This window comes from Erpetoichthys calabaricus, chromosome 3 (genome assembly GCF_900747795.2).
Source record: "Erpetoichthys calabaricus chromosome 3, fErpCal1.3, whole genome shotgun sequence".
Classification (NCBI taxonomy): Eukaryota; Metazoa; Chordata; class Cladistia; order Polypteriformes; family Polypteridae; genus Erpetoichthys; species Erpetoichthys calabaricus.
Genome location: NC_041396.2, coordinates 143,182,163 through 143,209,241, shown reverse-complemented (window position 1 = coordinate 143,209,241; position 27,079 = coordinate 143,182,163). Strand labels below are relative to the sequence as shown.

Genomic DNA, 27,079 nt, shown 5'->3' with positions numbered 1-27,079 from the left:
TATCAATAAAATAAATGACCTTTAGTTTGTTTGCACAGACAAATGTCTGCCACACAAACATATACACTCACCAGCCACTTTATTAAGTATGCCTTGCTAGTATTGGATTGGACCCCCTTTTGCCTTTAGAACTGCCGTAATTCTTAATGGCATAGATTCAACAAGGTGCTGGAAACATTCTTCAGGGATTCTGGTCCATATTAACAAGACAGCATCACACAGTTGCTGCAAATTTGTCAGCTGCACATCCATGATGCTAATCTCCAACTCTATCACATCCCAAAGGTGCTCTGTTTGATTGAGATATGGTGACTGAGGAGGCCATTTGAGTTCAGTGAACTCATTGTCATGTTCAAGAAACCAGTTTGAGATGATCTGAGCTTTGTGATATGGCGTGTTATCCTGCTGCAAGCAGTCATCAGAAGATGGGTACACTCTGCTCATAAAGAGATGGACATGTTCAGCAGCAGTTCTCAAGTAGGCTTTGGGATTTAAACAATGCTCATTTGGCACTAAGGGGTCCAAAGAGTGGCAAGAAAATATCCTCCAGACCATTACACCACCACCACCAGCCTGAACCGTTGATACAAGGCAGGATGAATTCATGCTTTTGTGTTGTTGACGCCAAATTCTGACCCTACCATCTGAATGTCACAGCAGAAATCAAGACTCATCAGACCAGGCAACATTTATCAAGTCTTCTATTGTCCAATTTTGGTCAGCCCACGCAGATTGCAGCCTCAGTTGCCTGTTCTTATCTGACAGGAGTGGCACCTGGTGTGGTCTCCTGCTGCCGTAGCCCACCTGCTTCAAGGTTCGACGTGTTGTGTGTTCAGAGATGCTCTTCTGCATACCTCTGTTGTAACGAGTTGTTATTTGGGTTAGTGTTGCCTTTCTATCAGCTAAAACCAGTCTGGATATTCTCCTCTGATCTCTGGCTTCAACAAAGCATTTTCGCCCATAGAACTGCCGCTAATTGGATATTTTCCCTTTTCCAGACCCTTCTCTGTTAACTCTGGAGATATTTGTGCACAAAAATCCCAGTAGATCAGCAGTTTCTAAAATACAGACTGTCTGGCCCCAACAACCATGGCACATTCAAAGTCACTTATATCACCTTTCTTCCCCATTGTGATACTCAGTTTGAACTTCTACAGGTAAAGTTGACAATGACTACATGCCTAAATGTACTGAGATGCTGCCATGTTATTGGCTAATTCAATATTTGCCAAATAGTTGAACAGGTGTACCTAATAAAATGGCCAGTGAGCATATATAATAAAGGAAATGACCATAGAGGGAGGACGCAGGATTGTATTATGCAGAAGCAGTCTATGGGCACATGGTCCTCTGATATATCTTCAGTTTCTACCTAAGAGCCAAGACGTGCAGCAGATACATGGCTCCTCTGAGCTGCAAGAAGCATCTCTGCATGCTGTTTACTGTGGTCTTTTTTCCTGAGATCTACAGTGCATCCGGAAAGTATTCACAGTGCCTCACTTTTTCCACATTTTGTTATGTTACAGCCTTATTCCAAAATGGATTAAATTCATTTTTTTCCTCAGAATTCTACACACAACACCCCATAATGACAACGTGAAAAAAGTTTACTTGAGGTTTTTGCAAATTTATTAAAAATAAAAAAACTGAGAAATCACATGTACATAAGTATTCACAGCCTTTGCTCAATACTTTGTCGATGCACCTTTGGCAGCAATTACAGCCTCAAGTCTTTTTGAATATGATGCCACAAGCTTGGCACACCTATCCTTGTCCAGTTTCGCCCATTCCTCTTTGCAGCACCTCTCAAGCTCCATCAGGTTGGATGGGAAGCGTCGGTGCACAGCCATTTTAAGATCTCTCCAGAGATGTTCAATCGGATTCAAGTCTGGGCTCTGGCTGGGCCACTCAAGGACATTCACAGAGTTGTCCTGAAGCCACTCCTTTGATATCTTGGCTCTGTGCTTAGGGTCGTTGTCCTGCTGAAAGATGAACCGTCACCCCAGTCTGAGGACAAGAGCGCTCTGGAGCAGGTTTTCATCCAGGATGTCTGTGTAGAATGCTGCAGTCATCTTTCCCTTTATCCTGACTAGTCTCCCAGTTCCTGTCGCTGAAAAACATCCCCACAGCATGATGCTGCCACCACCATGCTTCACTGTAGGGATGGTATTGGCCTGGTGATGAGCGGTGCCTGGTTTCCTCCAAACGTGATGCCTGGCATTCACACCAAAGAGTTCAATCTTTGTCTCATCAGACCAGAGAATTTTCTTTCTCATGGTCTGAGAGTCCTTCAGGTGCCTTTTGGCAAACTCCAGGCGGGCTGCCATGTGCCTTTTACTAAGGAGTGGCTTCCGTCTGGCCACTCTACCATACAGGTCTGATTGGTGGATTGCTGCAGAGATGGTTGTCCTTCTGGAAGGTTCTCCTCTCTCCACAGAGGACCTCTGGAGCTCTGACAGAGTGACCATTGGGTTCTTGGTCACCTCCCTGACTAAGGCCCTTCTGCCCCGATCGCTCAGTTTAGATGGCCGGCCAGCTCTAGGAAGAGTTCTGGGGCTTCATGTATAACGCCATGCGTAGAACTCACACTATAACATGGCGTAAGCACAAAAGCGGGAATGTGCGTACGCACAGAAAAATCCAGATGCAGGAATCTGTATGTGCGCAAACTTTCACGTTCTTCCACTACATAAATCCTGATCAGCGTGAAAAGTAATGTACGTGCACGCGCCTTCTGTCCCGCCCCAACTCCTCCCAGAATTACGCCTCTTTGAATATGCAAATCAATATAAATAGCCTTCTGTGAAAAGACAATGGGAAAAGCACGGGGGGGAAATATAAGAATTTCAGCGAATACCAAGTGGAGGCAAAGGAAAAACGTACTATTTGTTGGTTTAAACAGTGGTATAATCAACAAAAGGAAGTTGATCGAGTGACAGAGTGTCGGAGAAACTCGAAGGCTCAAGTTCACAAAGTCGCACAGTGCCCGAAATAAAAAAGAAATCACATATCAAAGTTGCCGTGAAAAGGCGAGTCGTAGCCCACCGTCTGAGTGTCATATGAAAGCTTATTAGGGTACAGACAAAAAAAAAAATAGGCACACAGTGGGGAAAAAAGCACGAAATGTCAACATTAATCTCGAAATTTCCACTTTAATCACGTAGTTTATTTTGCCATTAAAGTAGAACATCATAAACTTCATCTTAAAATCGTTTAATTTACTAGTTTCTCAAATCCCATTGTAATTAAAGTGGCACATTAAATGCTTTGTTCTGTATTTGATCTTCTATGTGCTCTACATGTGTGAATCGCTACCTGCTTCTTAAACGGGCTTTCTCTTTCTCCGACAGGACACATAATCCATTACATTCGTGATATTACAGCTCTCTGAATAATTAAAATACTGAGATGTATACATGATATCTTTTTCATGATGATAGGGATGAAAGAATGTTATTAAACATGGGAACACAGTGGCGCAGTGCTTGTTCATGTCTCACGCAAGAGGCTTGCGGCGCCATGCGCGACCTTCAATGAAATAATTTATTACAGAAGTACTGTCTCTTTCAAACGTACTAACCTCCAATTCCTGTCCTTACTTTTCTTTCTCCAAAAACCCAATCGCCACATAATCAGCTATATAGACGTGAAGCCATCTGTAAGCTTAAAACGCCGATTCTTCAAAACTTTTAAGGAACATTGAAATATCTTCGTAGTACATGTTTAATTATTATATCCGTCTATCCTTCCAGTGTCGCGTCAGCACCAGCAAGAATACAACGCAATGCAGGAACAATCCCTGAACTAGCTAGCGCTGCGGCACCGTGTCCTCACATGTTAATTATTAACAATAAAGATTATTTAAATGAAGTTAAAGTTTTATCTGTATAATATAATCAACATGTTTTGCTGCATTTCATCTTAAAAGTGATATCATCATCATATGTAAATACGCGCTTCATAAAGTGGCGCAGGTTGTGCAATATTATAACTAGTGCAAGTTTACAGTGAGGTAATTGTACTTATAAGTACAAACAGTTCTACAAGGAGCACTTGATGGACTGATTGAGTGCGTTTATAGTTCTTGGGATGAAACTTTTTCTAAACCGCGAAGTCCGTACAGGGAAGTCTCTGAAGCGTTTTGCCTTGGCTCAGGCAGCGTCTGCTTCATGCTGTGTACTGATAATTCTCTTTCCGATCAGTTGCTGCTGTGATTCCCCACTCAGATACAGTGATATAAATACTCCAAGTGGTGCAGTGAGAGTAATATGGAAAAAGATGATCTGCTGTGGCAACACCTAACGGGAGCAGCTGAAAGAAGAAGAAGATGCAGTGAGAGTTACAACGCTAAAGCAGTTATGGTATTTGGAATACTATGGCTATTTCCTGGACCATTATATTGCTGCAGGCTAATTACAATCAGTTGCATTACACTAATAAACAATATGCAGTTAGTTTCAGTGTATTTATAAAGCCGCGTCAGGAATGCGGAGCTAAGAAAAAAAGGGCGACCACACAGGAACAGTAGCACTGCTTTGACGCTGGGTGCTGCCAGTCTGCAAAACCGAGCAGAGAAATTGCGTACGCCAAGGTATGAGTTACCGTGGAAATGTGCGTGGCTTTACGCCAAGTTTAGGTTTTATACATCGCGATTTGAGCGTGGAAACGTTCGTACGCAACATTTCTGTGCGTACGCACCGTTTATACATGAGATCCCTGATGGATTCGAACTTCTTCTACTTACGGATGATGGAGGCCACTGTGCTCATTGGGACCTCCAAAGCAGCAGAAATTTGTCTGTAACCTTCCCCAGATTTGTGCCTCTAGACAATCCTGTCTCGGAGGTCTACAGACAATTCCTTTGACTTCATGCTTGGTTTGTGCTCAGACATGAACTGTCAACTGTGGGACTTTATATAGACAGGTGTGTGCCTTTCCAAGTCATGTCCAATCAACTTAATTTACCACAGGTGGACTCCAATTAAGCTGCAGAAACATCTCAAGGATGATCAGGGGAAACAGGATGCACCTGAACTCAATTTTGAGCTTCATGACAAAGGCTGTGAATACTTATGTACATGTGCTTTCTCAATTTTTTTATTTTTAATAAATTTGCAAAAATCTCAAGTAAACTTTTTTCACGTTGTCATTATGGGGTGTTGTGTGTAGAATTCTGAGGAAAAAAATGAATTTAATCCATTTTGGAATAAGGCTGTAACATAACAAAATGTGGAAAAAGTGATGCGCTGTGAATACTTTCCGGATGCACTGTATGTGTAAAGTGTACAAAGCCATGTGTTCAACCATGCCTTTATAAAATAAGAAAAGCAGAAGCTGTAAACCTTCCCAGCCATTTGTTTGGTGTGATTTGGAAGTAGGAGAAAAAAAAGTCAAAACATGAGGATACAATCACTGAGTTGCATCATATTCTCTAGAGAAACCGTGAAAAAGCCTGTGTGTGGGGATGGGAAAAAAAAATTATTTTAGGATACAAAGGCTGCACCTGCAGGCTGGAAATGTGATAATTTAAGTTACACTACATGTGGCAAATTGCATTGATTTTAAATTGTAGCTGAAGAAGATTATCTTTAAACAAATTAGGGTGAAATTATTTGATTGTGCATTGATGAGATATTGAGCTGCACTGTACTTGCTAGTGTGTGTTAGGCATTACGTCTTCCTTTTTAATCAAGCATTCTCTCAGGCTGACTCATATAAATATCCTATAAAGAATAAGCAACAGAGCAAAGCTGTTAAGCAGGCGATATAGATTTTCATTTTTACATAGCGTGGCCTAGCATGTCCTTTTTCAGCTTCAGCAATTTCTGTGTCTATATGAAATAAATTAATTGCTGCTTTAACTGATTATTGAGTCAGTGAGTCGTATATTTGTGTGATTTGTGTGTGAAAGGTGACCTGACATATAGTAACAGGCAGTGTACTTGATTTTTTTAATAAGCCTTTATGCCATTTATGGTCGATCAGCTATGTTAGCCCTGATACCTGTTACAGCACTTTCACTGGCAACTTGTTCTTTTCAGCACAGTGACTTTGACTGGGTGACAATGTTATTTTTTAATCACCCTTTCATAATAGATAGTAGGCTTGGCAGATTTATATAGCTAGAGGTGCAATGTGCTTATAGGGCATAGACATTATTAGTCACTATGACTGCTTTCAGAAACACTGCAAGGAGAGTTACTGTTACTTGTCTACTGTTAGATTGTTTCCTTTTTTAATTGTGTCTGCCTTTTGAAATGGTTTTCCTTTTTGTTTTCAAAGATTTGTTGAAAAAAATGGACAAAAGTGGCAGAAAAAGTAAAAGTTTTGCTGCACAAAAGTTGTGAGTAATGCAGTTAAAAGTGGCAGAATCAAATGCAGGCTCTTCACTGGGACAGCCTGGTGTACAGTTTCCCACCAACTTGGCCTAAAGAAAGAAAAACTGAAATAAAATCCTTGTGCTACATCACCTCTAGGTTTAATGATCTGTTGTTCTCAAGAGAGCATTGACCCACTTTAGTGCAAAATAATTAGCCTCTGAGCTATTCATTTGCTTCCATCAAGCCAGACATAAGACCATTATTTACAGACAGATATAAGCTTCTTGTCAACTTTTTAGCATAATTTTAAAAAATTTATACCCTTGAATGACCTGCTAAAATTTGTGAAAAATCTAAAGGTGCAATATATCCCTTAAAGTTATTTGTAAAAATTATCCATTAATGTCCCTACACTGCTGATCACGATAAAGCATGTCAGGACAAATAAAAATAAATTTTAAGTTTAAAAAAATCGTTACTTAACATCACACTTCCTAGATTTAATGCAGATGATTGAAGGGCAATTAAACTTGATTCAGGAATTGCAAAGTCTTGTTATTTATTGTGCAAATCACTAAAAATATTTTTTACCTGTTTAATAAAAATGAAAAGTGTGTGGATTCCTTCTAGACTTATAGGCTGAAATTCAGCAGGGTGCTGGGGAATTTGTTCCTAAACTCATATATCTGGAATTACAAGAGAGTGTTGTCCCTGTTGTTTGAAGCGTCCCTATAATTACACATAACATAAATATAAAAAATAACGAAAAAGTAGAAGACTATATGTAAAGTAAACAAGTTGTTTTGATCCATTGTGATTTTTTTTGGCCAAACGACCATTAATTTTAGCATGCTTGTTGCTTTTTTATGTGTTTTGAATTAAATCTCTTCTTCTTCTCACATTTCTGATTTTTATAGGCTGTACAGTTAAAAAAATGCAGCCAAACATAAGGAAGTATGACATGATTGCTAACATATTGATGTGTTTTTTCCATATTATCAGACATTCTGTTTGCTTTTAACGTATCAAGGTGAATGCTTATCGCTTGAAAATACCTGAAATACTGAAATTGAATTAATTTAATGTGGATGGCTTACATTTCTGTGATATTTCAATTTTATAAAAAATTCTGTTTTGTTTTCTAGCATGGCTCAAGGACTGGTCTGATTCTAGAGGTTTCTTTAAAATCTTGGCTCTATAGGCCCCCTCTTCCCCACCACTTCTCTCAATTTCCAGTGGCTAAGTGCTTGGCAATATGGATGTATGCATATGTATACATTAATCAATTCATATGCATACATATTATTTTGAAATAGTGCTACATCTAACTTTGTACTTTCAGGTTTTCAATCATTTTGATTCTTTATCTTAACACTATGTATTGCCATCATTTTCATGTATTTAACTTACATTTTTAGTGTATTAATGTCTTTAAGCGCACTTCATTTTTGACCTATTATTGCAATAATATGCAAAAATGTTCTGCAAAAGTATTTTATCAGCCAGTGTTGACCCTCATTGTCTGTGTATTTTCTTAACTTTTCTGATTTTTTTTTATTCTCACTTTCTTAGTGTTAAGTAATTAAATTTTCTGTTATTGTCATTTATTGTTTTTCTATTTGAATGTTTTCACTTGTATTTTTTTTTTTTTGTTCTTGTTAAAAAAAAAAAAGCTTTCTACTTTTCATTCAAACAGCATTTTTGTAATTCTTCTCTTTGTTACTAAACCATAGTCTGCCACCAAGAGCTTGTTTATGTTTTACTCTTTATTTCTGTATTATTTTATTCGTTTAAACAAAAAAAATCTCTTAATTGGAACGTGGCAATGTCTGTGTTTTTTGTTCTACAGAAATGTTGCAGCAGTTGAACCAGCAGCGCAGAGCGAAAGAGTTTACAGACCTGAAAATTATTGTTGAAGGCAAAGAGTTTGAAGTCCATCAAAATGTTCTAGCTTCCTGCAGCTTGTATTTCAAGGACCTGGTCAAAAGGTTTGCCTTCCTACAGCTGTTGATCTGGTCTGTTCTTTCGTAGGACGCATTTGTGTCGCTTTTTTCTCCCCCCCTCTCTCTTGCAGGTTCGTGAAGACTGAGCCTCCTGTCACAGAGCCAGTAGCCATCCCTTCTAATGCGTAAATGAATGTATTTATAAATGGAAAGAGACTTGCCTTTTTCCTTTTAATTTCACCTTTTTATCCATTAGAATAGTACAGTACAGTAATGGGCTTCTGTTAAAAATAATATATATATATATATATATATATATATATATATATATATATATATATTAACTATTGAATTTGGGTTGCCCAAGTGATGTTCCATGACTTGGTATCTTTGACTGGTGAGAGTCGGTTGAAAGAGACTCTCCTTTTTTCATCTTTTCCAAATATTTAATTTTATATTCATCCACATGCTTTCATCATTTTCATAGCATTGCAGCAGTCAGGTTACAAACAGTTAGTTTACTGGGGTGGTGGAAAACAGATCATTGAAAGGTTTTGTGTCTTACTTTGATTTGCTCTAAATCACCCTTGACCCTGAAAACTCCTCCAAGTGAAAACATAAAGCTACCAAGAAATGTGAAGTAAATCCCTTCACAGCATGTTTTATTTTACAGGTGGCACAGCACAGTGGAGATTAAGAATCTTACAGCTGATACTAAATAATGAAGACAAAAAGAACAAATTGTGCCTTTTTTCCAAGTGCCGTTATGTGAAAATCAGTGTCACAAACGCTTGTTCATGCTTCTGCACTATATCCTAAACATGCTTGAGCTTCTTTCAGGTTCTCTGCTTTGCCTCGCCACCCTTCCTGGCTTTTGGTGCCTTCAAACTTTTTGTAGGTTGCAAAGGACATACTGTGTGTATTGAACTAAAAGCAGATAACATTTTCTGTGTTTTGTATTTTTTTTTGTTTGTGCTTTGTTTTGTTTTTATACCAGCCCCATCACATGTCAGGATTGAATGTATACAGTAAAAAGAGTCTCTGTAAGCAAAGACAACCATATATTACTTGCAAAAAAATGATATGCAGAAAGCAATGATAACAAACACCAGAGAAGGATTTACAGTATATATCTGGGTAATATCTAAACAAAAAACAAAACAAGACATATTTAGTTTTTGTTCACTACTAATATTTTGTTAAACTTTGCTGGTAAGCAATAGCAAAATATTAGTAGTGAACCAAGTGAAAAATCATGCTGTCTAACACACAAGAGCTAGCCAGCCATGAAGAGAGTGAAGTGAGTGTGGCAGCTTGGTGTTACACACACTTGTTGAAGAAGGCCTTTTTTTCTGCCTTGTTTCCTGTTGCTCTACTTGGTGTGTTGCAGGGCAATGTTAATCTTATCGTTTATGTAATTCTGCTACCATAATGTTTAATGCATCATAATTCCCCAATAATGTGTGCACAAACCTGAAAGTGTTTGTCTCTCTTGAGTGTTAAGACAGCTTGCTTCTACTTGAACACGTAATCGTGGTAAAATGAGATATTTGATATTTGTTTTTTTTTTTTGGTTTTTTTTTGACAAACAGTATGAATAAACAACATTTAAGAGCATATCAACCATAAATAACCAGCAGATGCTTACACTGTTGCTGCATATTATATGTAAATAACTTTTTACTTTTCATGGTCAACTGCTTCACAGTGAGTAGCTTAATGATACAGACTTTCTTTTCATTTGTATCATTGACGCCACACCTCACTTGGACAATCAGACTGATTCCCAGCTGGGGTGTTGCCTTTTGTTGTATTTTCTTCAATAATCTACTCCCACAATTCAAAGTCAGGGCAGTAATTATACATTTGGTGGTGAATGAATGTGTGTGTGCATGTCTTAGAAAACATCAGATCTACACTCCATGGTCATTTTTTGTTTTTGTGCCTCTGTTTGCCAGAATATGTTCTAAATCCCACATAATTGTGATTAAACAGGGATAGACAATAGTTTGGTGTCTTGAAAAACAAATCTTCCTATATCTTTCAATAGCGATTTTATTTAATGTCATCCATTAATTGTGCAAGTCTGATCTTCTTCTGCTGAGTTGATAAAATGTGCCTTTCACAACACTGCTGACGTGTTTATTAAATTTCAGTGAAGTATCCAAAAACATGCCTAGGTTTTTAACTTCATTATGAGGATTTACGGACAGTGATCCTAGGATGCTGCTAAGTCTTTTGACAGAGTTTGGGGGGCCAAATATAATTTCTTCAGTTTTGTTTTCATTTAGTTGAAGGAATTTCTTTACCATCCAGCATTTAATATCACCTAAGCAATTGAACAGGTTCTTCAGTGAGCTGGTGCTATCAGCTGTAACTGGTAGGTAAAATTGTATGTCATCTGCATAACAATGATACAAAAAATTACATTTTTTGATGATAGAGACAAAATTGAACCTTGGGCAATGCCATGTTTAATGGGAGTGGAGGATGAGGAACAGTTAACAATTCTGACTGAGAAGCTCTTCTCTCGGATAGGAGGTAAACCATTTTAAAACTGAACCCAGCAAACCAACTTCCATCTCCAAGCATTTTAAAAGAATGTCATGAATGATTGTGTCAGAAGCTGCAATAAAATCAAGCAAAACTAAAACTGCTGAAGAACCAGTATCAATATTGAGAAGAATGTCTTTCTGTACCTTCAGCAGATGATGTACAGACCTCTAAAGCCAGACAGAATTTGTTAAAGATGGTAAACTTGTTCAAATAGGAGGAGATCTGGAAGAATACAACTTTTTCCAATATCTTGGAAATAAATGGTAGCTTGGAGATTGGCCTGTAGCTTTTATGGACATTGGGGTCTAGGCTAGGTTTATGTAATAGTGGTTGCACAATTGCAAGTTTAAAACTGGAAGGTATGACTCCACTAGATAATAAGCTATTAATTATAGCTACAGTAAGGGGGCAGATTATAATAAAACTTCCTTTAAAAGACATGAAGGTATAATGTTTAAGAGGCAATAAGTGGCATTCATTTGTTAGGCCACCTCAGAAAGCTGTTCAGACAACACTAGCTGAAATTGCTGGAGGTGGCAGATTGGATGATGCGTTTCTAAGGAATCCGTGTCTGGCCGTGAAATGTTAGATCTTTCATTGTTAACTTTGTCAAAGAAGAAATTCACAAATTTCTTATAAGTTTCAGTAGTAGAAGCAAAGATAATTGTAGCAATAGCAACAGAAGGATTTAAGATGGAGTTAATTGTGCTGAGTAGTATTTTTGGTTTTTTAACATTTTTATTGATTAATTCAGTGTAATATTGTGCCTTAACAGAGCTTTGGTAAAGTTTTAAATAATCTCTTAAAATTTCATTTGAGACCTCAAATTTGTGTCTTTTCTACTTATGCTCTGTCCTTCTGCAGTCACATCTAAGAGTACAGGCAAAGTCATTCAGCCAGAGGGTGCCAACATTTTTTACCTTGGCTCTTTTTAGTTATACAATTAAGATTGTGAGAGCAAGATGAGTTGAAAAGAGAGGCTAATTTCTCAATACCAGTGTGTGAGAGAAGGATGCCTTAGATAAGAAGTAAGTGAGTGAACATGTATTAGTAAAATGAGAGGCTGTGGTAGAGTTTATTGATTGGACAGGGACTTGGGCATGGGGCTGGGAGGAGGTGGGAAGGGGACAAGATAATGTTGACTCAAACACAACCATAAAATGTTCAGAGACACCGGAATCAATAACTTCAAGTTTAGAGACAGAGAAACTAGATGATAACATACAAACTACTGTATGACCCTTCTGATGTGTTGGCTCTGATACTGTCTGGATAAGATTAAAAGAATACACAAGGCATTAAACTCATTTACAATCGGTTTTGATGGACAACAAATACAGATGTTAAAATCCCCTGCAATCAACAGTTTATCATAGCGAGAAGCCATAACTGACAGAAGATCAGAAAACTCTTGAATTAAACTATTGTTATTTTCAGGTGGTCTATACACCAATGCACAAAGAACAAGTGTTGTGACATTACTTATTATAAGTTGTGCCTCAAAAGACAAATAAACATCAACAGGCAAAAATCTATATTTAAAACAATTTTTAAAAATGGTGGCTAAGACACCTCCACAACTAGTAGACCTAGGAGAATTTAAGAAGCTGCACCAGGAAGGACAGAGATTACCAAGTGAGGTGAGGTCACCAATGTTAAGCCTGGTCTCAGTTACAAATAAAAAAAATCCAACTGATGAAATGTAATATGGTCATTCAAAATGAAAGTTTTGTTTGATAGGGATTGAGCATTTATTGGGCAAATCTGTTTAGTAGGGACAACGGTATGTTTTGTGCAATTTGCACTGACAACATTTTAGCACAAATTTTTTAACATACAGAGCTTTGTGGAATTAATTCCACCACTCAGAACAGAACACAGTTTGGGAAGTCTTTTACTGATGAAAACTGGGATGGAGTAATGCAGTGGGACAGACCTATTACTAGCAGGATGTCATGCACATGGACAATTAATAATGGCAGGCAGAATATTATTGAGCAACATGTGTGAGCCTAACCTACTAGGATGAATCCTATCATCATTTTTAAAAAACGTGCTGCATTCCAAAAAGTTATTAAAATTGATTATAAAACAAAAATTCATCATGTTACTTTGCATCAGGAGCCAAGCATTCAAACTAAGAAGCCTACTAAAATGACTGTACATATGACGCAGTGTACGCATAGGACCTGACATAAAACTGTTTTTATCACTCATTTTCAAAAACTCGAAAAGTAAGGTGAAATCATCTTTTAAGATTTCTGATTGATGCTGGACAGAGTTATTTGTTCCTACATATTTAGTTTATTATGTAATTTAATTTGGCCCTGGGAAAACAGTTACAGTCCACTTCAATTTCACTTTCCTAATTATAGAGTCGCTGATTAACAGCGTTATTGGAAGTCTATCGGAAAGACTCAGGGTGTCAGTGGTGCCATCATATTTCAGCCTGTAGCCTAAGAGCTACACAGTGCAGGTGGCCGTGGAGGTGGGGAGGTACCTGCTTGCTGTCTCCAGCGGACTGTAGATGGCGATTGTATGATTGGCTTCATTCTTCACGACTGAGTCTGGGCTGACGCAAATGGAGGAAGATGAGAGAAGCCAGCAAGTGGAGGATATTCTTGTTCACTCTGGATGCTGAATCTGTTTTCCAGTGGAATTTCTGACGGCAGTGCAGCATTATAGTGTTTATGCTGTAATACTACCAACCTCGGAGTAGACCTGGCTAATGATTTGGGCTTAGTTCTTAGTTTGTCCCAGGGCTCCATCTATTTGACTATGACTGCCTCAGAGCATAGGGTGACCTCAGGATGATGAGCGATGGCATTTGGGCCAAACTAGGGGACAGTGGAGTTGAGCTCAACACCAGGATCTACAGTGGTGGCACTTGACTGTACGGAGTCAAGAAATTGCTCATCTACCCTGATCTAATGGAGAACAGATATTCTTTCACTGAGTTCAGCAATCCTCTAAAGGCAACCCTCACAGATTGGAGAAGTAAGCGTCAGCATGTTATTCGCACAAAATAATTATAAATGTCTCCGCTGGCCACAGCCAGGAATACTTTTCGGGTAATAATAATCCAACATAGAAGATGTCAGTGCACTCGTAACGCATTTCATTAATCAACGTGTCACCCATGTGTGACAATGTAAAACTTTTCTTTTGTCACAAAGTAATTAGCCTTTAGTTCACAGCTGTAGAGAACTGAGTTTGAATCCTCAGTTATGGATAACTGAAGTGTTTGCCTATTTGTCTCTAAATTGTTTTTCTGACATTTGCCACATATTGAGAGTGTTGACATTTCAGAAAACATTTTTTTCACTTAACAAAACTATTTAAGATATCTGCACAAGTGTGCAACAAAAGCAATAATTTAATTAATATAATTTTTTTTAGGTACAATACAATACAATACAATTTATTTTTCTATAGCCCAAAATCACACAAGAAATGCTGCAATGGGCTTTAACAGGCCCTGCCTCTTGACAGTCCCACCAGCCTTGACTTTCTAAGAAGACAAGGAAAAACTCCCAAAAAACCCTTGTAGGGAAAAAATGGAAGAAACCTTGGGAAAGGCAGTTCAAAAAGAGACCCCTTTTGAGGTAGGTTGGGCGTGCAGTGAGTGTCAAAAAGAAGGGGGTCAATACAATACAATACACAGAACAGAACAAATCCTCAACACACCATAAAAATAAAAATTTTACAAGTACAGAGCAGAATTTAACAGTAGATGATATCACATAATATGATATGAGGTACAAGAGAAGATTGTATGTTTTGACTATATAAGCTAGTGCATATTTCATCCAATTCAAGGTCATGTAGACTAGACCCAGCGCTAGAAGAATTGGGTGCAAGGCGGAAACCAATTCTGGACTCTGTGTTGAAAACACAATACTTAGATCCCTACACATACTCAACTAGTCAGGAGTCTGCAGTTAATTTAACACTAGAATTCCTGAAGCTTACGAAAAAACTTGCCTATCCTTAAATCCCTTCGCACTCCTCCATCAGCATCTTTTGTGTTGGTAAATGCATCGATCAGCACAAGCAGCCTGCTGTTCTATCCCCCACCTTAATGGAGCTTAGCTCGGGTAAAAACTTCTCCCAGCTCAAGCCAAGGCTCCTTATCTGTGTGTGATATCTGGAGTTGTATGGGAACATTTTTGGGATCTAGGAAGAAAACTGGAGTATTCAGTGAACGTTCTTTGTAAATAAGACATAAGCATGTTGACTCCACTCGTTGCCCTTTGCCTGCATTCAAATCCAGGAGTCTGGAGTTATGAGGAATGTTTCTCTGTTAATAAACTGCAGTTTGACACTGTATTTTACAGTAATACCATTTCCTTTGGTTATGTGTGTTTGTACTGATGCTGTATTAATGAAACAATGTTTAACTGAATGAATACTTCTTTAAATTTCATTGGCATCTCTGGATCTGCTTGTGCGAACATACAACATCATTACACTCCTGTAAACATCAGCCCTTTGCAATGCTGTGAGAAGGATGCATTCAGGAAAGCACTGGGTTGATGATTGCATTTGACAGGCAACATTTTCCTTTCATCATGGCCAGTCCTCTGTTTTTTAAATGTCATGCAGTTGTAATAGTTATTCTTATCAAATAGAACAAAAATGTAATCAGTGCTGTAGTTTTACAGATCAGGGAAGCTTGTGTATGCCAAGTAAGCCTAACTCAGTTAATGGAGGAACATTGAAGGAATGATGGAAGGACTTGTTTCCTACGAAGAGAGCATTCACAGATACTGTAAGTTAACATAAAGTAAAGTAGTGATAAGAAATGAGCAAGAAAAAGCTGAATGGTGATGAAATTAATATTGGACTATTTTAATATATATAATCAGTGAAGAGAAAGGTAGGGGATCATGTTGGAACAGGTGCCCAGTCTCACTGTCAGCATGGTTTGATTGATTGCACTTAAACACTAATTAGAAACAGGACACAAACAAAAATTGCTGTTTGCTTGTAGCACCTGCTAAAAGTGGAGCTTAGAACAGAAAGGTGAGTGTTTTAAACTGTGTATGGTGTTTTTTGTTTGTTTTAGCTAAAAGGCACTAATGATACAGTGGTGTGAAAAACTATTTGCCCCCTTCCTGATTTCTTATTCTTTTGCATGTTTGTCACACAAAATGTTTCTGATCATCAAACACATTTAACCATTAGTCAAATATAACACAAGTAAACACAAAATGCAGTTTGTAAATGGTGGTTTTTATTATTTAGGGAGAAAAAAACATCCAAACCTACATGGCCCTGTGTGAAAAAGTAATTGCCCCCTGAACCTAATAACTGGTTGGGCCACCCTTAGCAGCAATAACTGCAATCAAGCGTTTGCGATAACTTGCAATGAGTCTTTTACAGTGCTCTGGAGGAATTTTGGCCCACTCATGTTGTAATTCAGCTTTATTTGAGGGTTTTCTAGCATGAACCGCCTTTTTAAGGTCATGCCATAGTATCTCAATTGGATTCAGGTCAGGACTTTGACTAGGCCACTCCAAAGTCTTCATTTTGTTTTTCTTCAACCATTCAGAAGTGGATTTGCTTGTGTGTTTTGGGTCATTGTCCTGTTGCAACACCCAAGATCGCTTCAGCTTGAGTTGACGAACAGATGGCCGGACATTCTCCTTCAGGATTTTTTGGTAGACAGTAGAATTCATGGTTCCATCTATCACAGCAAGCCTTCCAGGTCCTGAAGCAGCAAAACAACCCCAGACCATCACACTACCACCACCATATTTTACTGTTGGTATGATGTTCTTTTTCTGAAATGCTGTGCTCCTTTTACGCCAGATGTACCCGGACATTTGCCTTCCAAAAAGTTCAACTTTTGACTCATCAGTCCACAAGGTATTTTCCCAAAAGTCTTGGCAATCATTGAGATGTTTCTTAGCAAAATTGAGACGAGCCCTAATGTTCTTTTTGCTTAACAGTGGTTTGCGTCTTGGAAATCTGCCATGCAGGCCGTTTTTGCCCAGTCTCTTTCTTATGGTGGAGTCGTGAACACTGACCTTAATTGAGGCAAGTGAGGCCTGCAGTTCTTTAGACGTTGTCCTGGGGTCTTTTGTGACCTCTCGGATGAGTCGTCTCTGCGCTCTTGGGGTAATTTTGGTCGGCCGGCCACTCCTGGGAAGGTTCACCACTGTTCCATGTTTTTGCCATTTGTGGATAATGGCTCTCACTGTGGTTCGCTGGAGTCCCAAAGCTTTAGAAATGGCTTTATAACCTTTACCAGACTGATAGATCTCAATTACTTCTGTTCTCATTTGTTCCTGAATTTCTTTGGATCTTGGCATGATGTCTAGCTTTTGAGGTGCTTTTGGTCTACTTCTCTGTGTCAGGCAGCTCCTATTTAAGTGATTTCTTGATTGAAACAGGTGTGGCAGTAATCAGGCCTGGGGGTGGCTACGGAAATTGAACTCAGGTGTGATACACCACAGTTAGGTTATTTTTTAACAAGGGGGCAATTACTTTTTCACACAGGGCCATGTAGGTTTGGATTTTTTTGCTCTCTAAATAATAAAAACCATCATTTAAAAACTGCATTTTGTGTTTACTTGTGTTATATTTGACTAATGGTTAAATGTGTTTGATGATCAGAAACATTTTGTGTGACAAACATGCAAAAGAATAAGAAATCAGGAAGGGGGCAAATAGTTTTTCACACCACTGTATATTTCAAATTAATTCATGGCTAATTAACCCAATGTACTTTTTTGTGGTGGCGTTATTATTAAAGAGGTGGCAAAAAAAAAAAAAAGAAAAAAGTCAAAGTGTAGTGAAAGGTTAGTGACCAGGCCAGACTGTGTTGTGGATAAAACTAGTGTGCCATGATAAAGTAAGGGAGCAATACCATGTTGGTAAGTATTTTACCAGTGGCTTATGGTGTTCTATGATGAAGATAAAAGAAGCTTATGAAAGCAAAGTGACCCTGATCCTTAAGGACTTTGATGTCTTGTGTTCTTTTTTTTTTTTTTTTGTTCTTTCCTACATAGAATTCTTTATTAAAATATTACTTTTAAGTATTCAGTCAATTTTTGTTATTTATCTCCTTTGATAGTCAGAAACCACTCTTTGATTTCATTATTTTGTTATCTGATTGTACATTCATGTAAAAGTAGAATAGACTACAAAATTAACTGGCTCATGAGGGACACCAAAATGTGATGTTAGATCTGCATTTTATGCTAATGGCTGTGAGCATAAATGAGCAGAGAGATGTTTTTTTAATACATTTATGCTGATGATTGCAAATTGCTTCGTAAGTCTGGTGGAAATGCCACTTAACCAGTTGACACCTTTAAGACAATTGCAGTAACAATTTGCTTTGTGTGCCCCTTCTTGTTCACTTGTGTCATTCTGGACCTGTGTCTACTACTGCATAGGCAGTAGCTTTGCCATCAGCTCCATCTGTAATTGATCATTGCTAAAACTGTTGTTGAAACTGATTTTGGGAAATGTTTCAGTGACTTGGGTACTTAGCTGTGCTAATGGCTTGCCAAACCCACAGCTTACACATGTCCAGTCAGTGGATTTCTCAGCTATATATGGCATATGACAGTAATGCTCACATCTCCTTTTTTAGGAAGCATGTCATGTCCCATCTTTACACTTTCACCTGTGCTTGTTTATGAGTCAAACTAAAGTGTTTGCTTTTTTGGTTGATTAAACATTATTCAGCTGAGACTGATAAAGTGAGGAATGTGCAGTTTTCTCTGGAATTATTGCAGATTTTTACACTTTCTTTGATATATTGTCCTGACATTGCCTTAATAAGCTGTTGGCCCAATATTCCCCAGGGAAACACATATAATGCGCGCTGTTTTATTTGGCCATGTGCTAGCGTTATGTAGTTTATAAGTCCAGCTGTCAGCACATAGCAACTGATTACAGATGTTAAGGATATGTTTGGGTGAGTGTAATAGTCTTGCAGAACATGCCACACAAACCACTGCCAAAATGTAGTAAGCATGGACTGCTGGGACATATTTTACTCACTAGGAAAGCATTTAAACAAGAAAAAAATCACTTCTGGTATCTTAAATTTCAATCTTGCTTTGAATGACTCCAGTGAAAAGCACGTTTAGCAGCCTGGCATGTCTGTCTCTAAACAGATTGATAGTAGGTCAAAGCTTGTGACCTCTTCTTAACCTGTTTTGCTGTTCCACAGCAAACAAATCAGTGGGAGGCTTATAGATCAAGAGAGCAAAATGCAAAAAATTATTGTGTCAAAACTGCAGCTCAGAAAGCTTGAACGATGGCTGGATTATTTATTTGTAGTATTTGTGGGACAGGGTGAGAGAGAGAGACCCTCTAGCCATAATGTATATGTAGAACTCGCGTGTTAAGTCTGAAGAGGTAGTTTTGTGTTATTTCTCTGTGTTCTTTGACTAAATGGATAGGTAAAGGATAAATGGTAGTCCAAAAGAAGGCCGCAATGAGATAATGTAGCCCTTTGATATGTTTTAGCAATTTACGGCTCCTGGATTAGGCTGATTAATTGGCATGGTGGAGAAGATAGCATCAAATTCACATAACAGGGTGCATTACAGTATAATAATAAAAACAACAAAAAATTGTTCTGTTAAAATATATACAACAGCAGCAGTAATTTCTACTCATTTGTTGAGTCTTTGCCTCAGAGAGAATTAGTGCTTTTTTATTTTTTACTATTTTTTATTTTTAATTAGCACCAGTATTGTATACTACTTGAAGACTTATGACTAGAGGGGCTCAACGTTTATCACAGGAATTGGAAGCAGACTGTTTAATTGTTTGGTTCATGTGTCTGTAAACACCCCCATCTTTGTGTGCTAGCCTGGACTTTTAAGACTGGTATTAAATACTCCTTTTAGTTAATTACTTTGTGAAAGGCAGTTCATTTTTAAGGGAAAATGTTCCTGCTTTTTGCAGAGAGTGATAATTAGGCCAATTCTGTTCATTATCTGTTATCTGCCTGCTGTTATTGACATAAGCCTTTGCTGCTTGCAATGACTTTAGGATATTTTTTTTTGGTCCAGGTGAATGGCAGTTCACATGAACATCATGTCCATTAGGTCAAATTCTTGATATGCATGTGTCTACCTGCTGTATGCTCAATAGGGCTGAAAGTTCCAGTAAAACAAATCTGTCAATTTCGTGAAGCATATTTGGAACAAGCCTCAGAGTTGACTTTTTAAACCTAGGCATTCTTCTTAAGATATCTGTTCATAGCTTGTTTTGATAAAAGGGACTGAATAGATTAAACTTTTAATTCTTCAACCTTTTAGCATAATCTTTATATTGGACTTTTTCTGATTTTCAAATTTTCTACATGCTCAGTTCAATTTTTAGAAATGGCTTGTGTGAAGTGACATGTGGTAGACAGAAAAACGTAGCAAGATCCTTTACCAAAACAGTCATTAGGCCATCACAGCGCATAAATTATTTTTTTTAAATATCTAATCATGTCTATTACATAGTCACGGGGATTTAAAGTGAATCCCAGTAGCATTGGCCACAAGACAGGAACCCACCTTTCCAGTGCAGGGAATGCTCATGCTCACAGCCCCCACTCTCTTTTGCTCATGACAAGTGTGCCAACTGCACCCTTTCCTTGAGTTTTAAGGCATCAATAATATTGACTTGACTTGAACGCTCATAAGGTTCTGATTTGGGCTACAATACTGTATAACTTGTTTCATACAGTATATCAATAAAATATTTTCTAACATTTCTATTAAATACTACAGCATGTTTAAAGTAACAACTAGCATAACTCAGTACTTTCCTAATATTGAACAGTACTGTCGTGTCTTCTTAGCCTCCATTTCATTACCCTTAAAGCATTCTTCTCCCTCAGTCTTTCCCAAATTCCATGCCCCACAGTCCTCAATGGACATTGTCTGATGCTGGTGTATCTTTATTGTAATGCAGGTGCCAGAAATCACACAGTATTGCAGTTGTGGTCTCATAGATGCTGTACACTTATTAAGCATAATCTCTTCTGACTTCTTTGCACAGTAACTATCCATCATGTTAGGCATTTTAACCACTTCTGTGCTTTTTCTGTTTTAAACAAGGATAAATCCTCTAGGACCTGTAAGTTCATATCATACAAGTGCATATTTCTGGTCTAAAAGCTCTATTGGCTGAATATACAGTATCTAATATTTCGCTTAATGTTAGGGTAGAATAGTGATGTATCACATCTCTGGTGCCCTGGTTTTCAAATCACTGGCCCCATCACTGTCTGTATGATGTCTGTACATTCTCCCTATATTCACATCACTTTCCTTCTAGTAGTCTGGTTTCTCCCTGCATTCAAAAAGGCATCTGGCTAATGTTGATTGATGCTCTAAATTGCCCTGGTGTGAGTACCCTAAGACGGCTCTGGCATTTCCATGCAAAATGGCTTAATGGTGATCCAGCTCTCCTGCCACCCTGCTCAGGATTAAGCAGTTGTAGACAATAGCCTGGTATGGTAAGGACTGGATCAGACCCTCTTTGAACCACAACTAATTTAAGCAAATTTAGAACATTGGAGGGAATTAATAATCCTCCTTCTTATGAATCATGTTGTACATTTGTTCATATAAACACTGATTTGCTACACATTTGCTCCACTATTAATTTTGCCCCAGACAATTAATACTGGTGTTGCTGACTAATTTGCTGTTCTAAGCAAGGTCACGTCTGTCCTTAAGAAATCAATTTTTTTTTTTTTACAGTTTATCAAATCATTCATATAAATTATAATAAACGGCAGTGGTGCCGTTGACTTTTTGCAGCTTTTATTTTAAGACAAATGCTTGCACCATAACTGTATTTGTTTTCTGCATCTTTTACCTTGCATATATTGTTAAATAGATACATTCAGTGGTTGATATCATACACATGTTTATTGCTATGTGTGTTTAGTGTGTTACCAGGTTTTCCTTAACATCTTGGTTATTAGGAGTCAGAGTGTGTTAAAAGTATTGTACCTTTTTAAGGTGTTTTCATATGCCAGCCCATGTCTCACTGCCAGTGGCGTGATGAAGAGTTTCAAATAGCATCCTTTCCTTCTTATTCTGAGAAACTACCATAGTGCTGGCTGACATTCCACAGAGTCGGAGTTGTCACTGTGTCATTTAGGGTAGCAAATGGAGTTCAACAAAACTAAACTGATCCACTTTAGCTCCCCACCTACGTATAGTGCCAGAAAGGCATCCTAACACCATATGGACACTTTAGCCTCCTCTCTGCAAGGCAAGGAAGATTAAAAAAAAATCCAGCCACTGAATATTCCTGATAAAGCAAAACTGCAATTTCCAGCTGGGCTTGTGGCACATGAGCTTTTTGGTCTTTTCGTGTTGCGTGTTGTGCTCTGTAGTCTGCAGTCAACTGATTACATTATTCATGCTGCTGTAATGAAATTCCATATTGGACTTTTTTTCCTAAGTATTATGTGTTAATTATTAAGTCTTTAATTTGAATTTGCCAAGCAGGGAAAAATAAAGTGTTAGTGGTGTTTTAATTGTGTTTCTTTCCTTTATTTAACTCTTGATTTTCCAGTTGCTTTCACCTTTTGTGCATAAAACATTTTACAGATAGCATTGAAATTTCTTTTTTGAAAATGTTAATCCTACATCACAATGCAAATAATTAATGTGAGAATTGTATCCCATCGGTGACCCTTTAACCACATATACTATGCATTGTAAATTATAAAACGAAACACTTGTAAGGAATTATTTATTGTAACATGTTTCCAACTGGGTTTCAGATGACCATTTGTATATTTTGAGGTCAGCCTCCGATAGACCACTAGCTTAGATTCTAAATGTTTTGGTTCATCCTTGCACTTGGTAGCTCTTTTCATGTGAGACTTTAAGGATTCAATGTGTTTGTATGCTTTTCTTTATTTTTTACTCAAGCACACAAGCCCACTGCAGAGCTTGCATACACAAACCACAGCTCAAATATAACAGGCTAGTTTTCTTATTGGTAATTATCCTAGCATGTATATTTTTTGGAAGAGAAGAGAAATTGGAATGCCCAGAGAAGCCCATACAGACATGTGGAGAACCTTCAAACTCTGCACAGACAGAGACTGATGGGAATAAATCCCAAATCACAGAAGGATTGAGGCATCAGACCTAATCACTTATTATGTGTTATCTTCTTCCCTTTTCATTTAATTTAATAATCCAGGACAGACTGCAGTCTCTGAATAATTAGTCATGTACTCACATCCTCCAGGTCTAATAAGTCATTTTTCAGAGTTCATGATGAAGAGGAATGGCTTCAGCTGCTGTGTAGATTTTAGGGAGTATTAGGCTGTCAATTGCTTATGATTTGGAATTTTGATTACGATAGGAAATGCATTTATTTCTCCAGCTCATAATACCCTCATTTAAGACATTGTTGTGGTAAATCATATTCTTCTTTATTTAGGGTAAAACACTAACAATTCTGAGTCTCTTTCTTCAGTTCTCCATGTATTTCTGTCAGTCAGGAGTAATGTGTGTTTATTGGGCTAATAACATTAAAAGTCCGATTAACTAACGTTTTAAACAGGCCTGCTGCGGTGCTATAATTTTAATGGCGTAGTCAAAGTGATGGCTGCTATCATTTTTATACAGTGCTGGAGCCAGAGAGTTTAACCCTCTTGAGACCCAAATGTTTCTCTGAAACTAGAGTGTAAATAGCTATATAATTTCAGGATGTCTAGGTATGGTGCAGCCAGTATTTTATATGGGTTTTAAATGAATCAATATTCTCTTTAATTGTCGACTGCACTTCCATCATAAAGTGAACAAAAAGTGAAAATAAATGCATGTCTGCCACAAACATAAGTCTGGTTTTAGTTAAATCATTTTTATCTTGGAGGTCTTGTTGTTGCTTACTTACAGTAGTGTTGTACATGTACATTAAATACATTTTCATTCATGCTCATTGCTAAGTGAGTCTCTTTGTTGTGCAGCAAGGCTTCATATGTAATTGTGTCAAAATGTTCTAAGTAGCAGTGAAAGCTGGTACAATGCAGAAACTGGAGATAGTCATCAAATCTTCTGTTGGACATGTTCTGTGATTAGCTTTTTTTTAATTATAAAATGGGTGTATTAAAGAGAGGCTGTTTAATTGAATTACTAAGAGTGACTACTAGATTATGAAGCTGTAGGCTTTTGTTCTTCAGGTCAACATATCAACCATTTGACCTTGGCTGTTTACCTAGCATGCCTGTTTGCTCAAAAGGCTCTTAAATACTACAACACCACATAAAGGACATGTACCACCTAACACAACTAAACAACATTTGAAAAATAAAGCTTCTGGCCATAAACCATAGCAATTGTTTTCCAAAGCCTTGATACCAGCATTATCACTCACCTTAATATCATCTGGATAGTGCGAAGACTACTGTTAGAAAATGATATTGACACACTGTGAAAAATTGTAGCTGAAATTGGCTATTGCCCATCAGCTTGCTAAATGTCTTCATCTGTCCCTCTAAAAGGATAATCGGTAGCCTTTCCCTTGGAGGGATTCAGTTGAAATAACTTGTGGTACTCTGCAGAGAACTCACATTTATTTAGAATGTGATCACAGTCTCATTTTGTCACAATACCTACAGTCTGTCACCAGAGGTATGGAAGGAGTCATAGACTAATTATTTATCTGCTATTACAGTCAATTAATCTTTCTCACAAAGGTATCAAACTTTCAATAGCAGAGAAAAATGCTTGTGCAACTGGTCAAGGTGTCCCTTAGGACACAGAAGAGCTGATTAGGAAAAGAGTGAGTGAGTGAGAGAGAGAAAAAGAAAAAAACTTCCTTTTTTATATAGGAGATCCAAAGTAGAAATCATAGAGGCAAGGATGGCTAAAGGGAAAATCTAGCTATTCATGGTAAAATAGGTACTGATTTTAAAGTCCTGATAAACCATGAAAAGTAAATAAAAAAAAATGTAATTTTTCAACAAGTCTTTGCATTGGCCAAACATATTATAAGTCAATCATATAATATGATGACTGGGATGTCGCACATGGCATAGCCTGCATCATCACAACAGGTGTCTTACTCCTGTGTAGTTTCATTTTTACTATCTCTACCCTCTTAATGATGTCTCAACCTTGAAACCAGTCTTATGAAACAGCTACAGATTGGCTTGGTGTTTTGTGGAATTCTGATATTGTGGGAAAATATTTTGTATTCCCATTGTGTTAAGTACAATTGTCCATCCGTTGCCTTCCACTTTTTTTGCATACATTAATGTTATTTTATTGTATAGACTAATTGCAGAATGTTAGTACAGCACTGGCAGTAGTTATAAGGATGTAAATACGCCAAAGAAGATACATGTTATAGGGCATGATAAATGCTAAAAATGCTGTTTAAAAATTGAAAGAACATGGCAAGGGTGGGAGGGCTCCACTAATTTGTATGAGAACTGTACTTTCCTTTTTTTTTTTAAAAAAATCTTCATTTACATGGAAACTACATATGTGCATTTCCCCATGGGATTAATAAAGTATCTATCTACCATAATGAAAAACTGATACACATAAAAAGTTTGTGATTTGAAGATTTCATGCAATCCATTAAAGTACACTTTTTTCTGTTTAGTCCTAGCAGTTCCATTCACCAAGGTGTTCCTTCTTGAGTGCCTTTATGTGACAGTTTCTTGATTTGTATGTGTGTGGCTCATTTCAAAACCTAGCCCTGTTCCAACTAAATCTTTTCTAGAAAAAAACCAGAGGAGCAAATTTTGGAAGATTTTTCGATAATGGAGGAATTATTAATTTGCTTTATTTGCAATATACCCCAGTAACACAAATTAATGACTTTGCCTAAAGGAAAGGAAAAGGTTGTTTGATCTTTTTCACTTTTGGCAGAATTAAATTTTAAATTGTCCATTTTCATTTTCAGATCTTTTGTAAATTGCAGTTTGGGATACAGTACATATGGCATACATACCTGCTTACTATATTTTTAATCAATCTGTATTTTGCCTGTTTGATTATGAATTTCTTTTTTTGATTACTCAAAAGGAAATCCACGTATCTTTAAAAACATCTGGTAAAATGAATTGCACTGTGCAAAGAAAACAGCACAGCTTCATCCCCTGACACACATTATCTCCTGCTGCTTTTATTACCCAGTGGCACAGTGTTTTCAGCCATGAAGTAGAAGCTGGGAGTTAATCTGTGGTGTTTTATTGGTGGTATCACTATGAGTGAGAAGATAGCTTGTTTGCATGAGCCAGCCTGAAATCTGTTCCTAAAGGCAAAACTAATTTCTAGCCCTCTGAGGGGGAGAAAATCCATTGCATAAGTCTTGAAGCAAAATGAGTCACTATTGTAGTAAATTTTGTTTCTAGTAATTACCCTGAATATTAAGCATGCTAAATGGATTTTTCTTCCACCACACATATTATTTATTCCTGACTTACTAAACAGCAGCTTGCCTTTTCATGACGATTGTGGTTACTATTATTGTCCTTATGATTGTTGTTAACAATAATGCTTGACTTTGTTTTACAGGATTAACTGTTCTGCTTTTACAGCTACCTGTGGGAAACCTACCTCGATCTCTACCATGTTTCTTTATCACTAATGTCTCGGTTCCAATGCAGGGAGTAATGATGCAGTGGTTTTTCTTTGCTTTTTCTATTTTTTTTTTCAACTAGACAAAGTGTTTTATTCAGGGAGTTCTCAATATAAGACACAGCCTAGGCCACAGTCATGGAACTCCAAAAGGATGGCTGCTGGCTTCCTGTGGCAGAATCGATTCATTTCCCCTCCTCTTTGCTATAACCATGCTGTCTGTCAGCCCTGTCTATATCTAGTTTACAATGCAATACCATTAAAGCGTATATACTGTATAATTCACCAAAGAAAAAAAAAAAATTTTGTAAGCTTAAATGTAACCCTATAATATATGCCATTGTTCTTTTCCAAAGAATTGACTGCAGTTTCACTTTTCTTAATTCTGCATGTATAATAAGTTTCTAAGAGATCTGGAACTAGCTAAGCTATTTAGTCAGACTAGTACAGCACGTCTTTGGAAGCTTTCACTCCCTGATTTAGTAAAATTAATTCAACAACTTCTTAGTGCATTAACAGTTATTTACTACATTAATCTGGGTTACAAATGTTATGCATGCACTAGGAGCTGTATTTTCAATTATACTATGAATTAAACTTGAATATATTACAGTACTTGGCTGGGAAAAGGTTAGGGCAAGACTTTTGTTTTGTTCTTTCAATACTGGTT

The 27,079-nt window shown here is 37.5% G+C and overlaps 1 protein-coding gene across 2 annotated transcripts in view; it reads left to right on the top strand.

Annotated features, from left to right (window-relative positions):
- The window catches only part of LOC114648389 (kelch-like protein 29), an 839,883-nt gene that overhangs the window by 639,632 nt on the left and 173,172 nt on the right, over positions 1 to 27,079 (top strand). For both annotated transcript variants that reach the window (XM_051924932.1, XM_051924931.1), the window contains one exon: positions 8,170 to 8,308. In XM_051924932.1, coding sequence (XP_051780892.1) covers positions 8,170 to 8,308 — 139 coding nt within the window. The remainder of the gene's footprint in view (positions 1 to 8,169; positions 8,309 to 27,079) is intronic.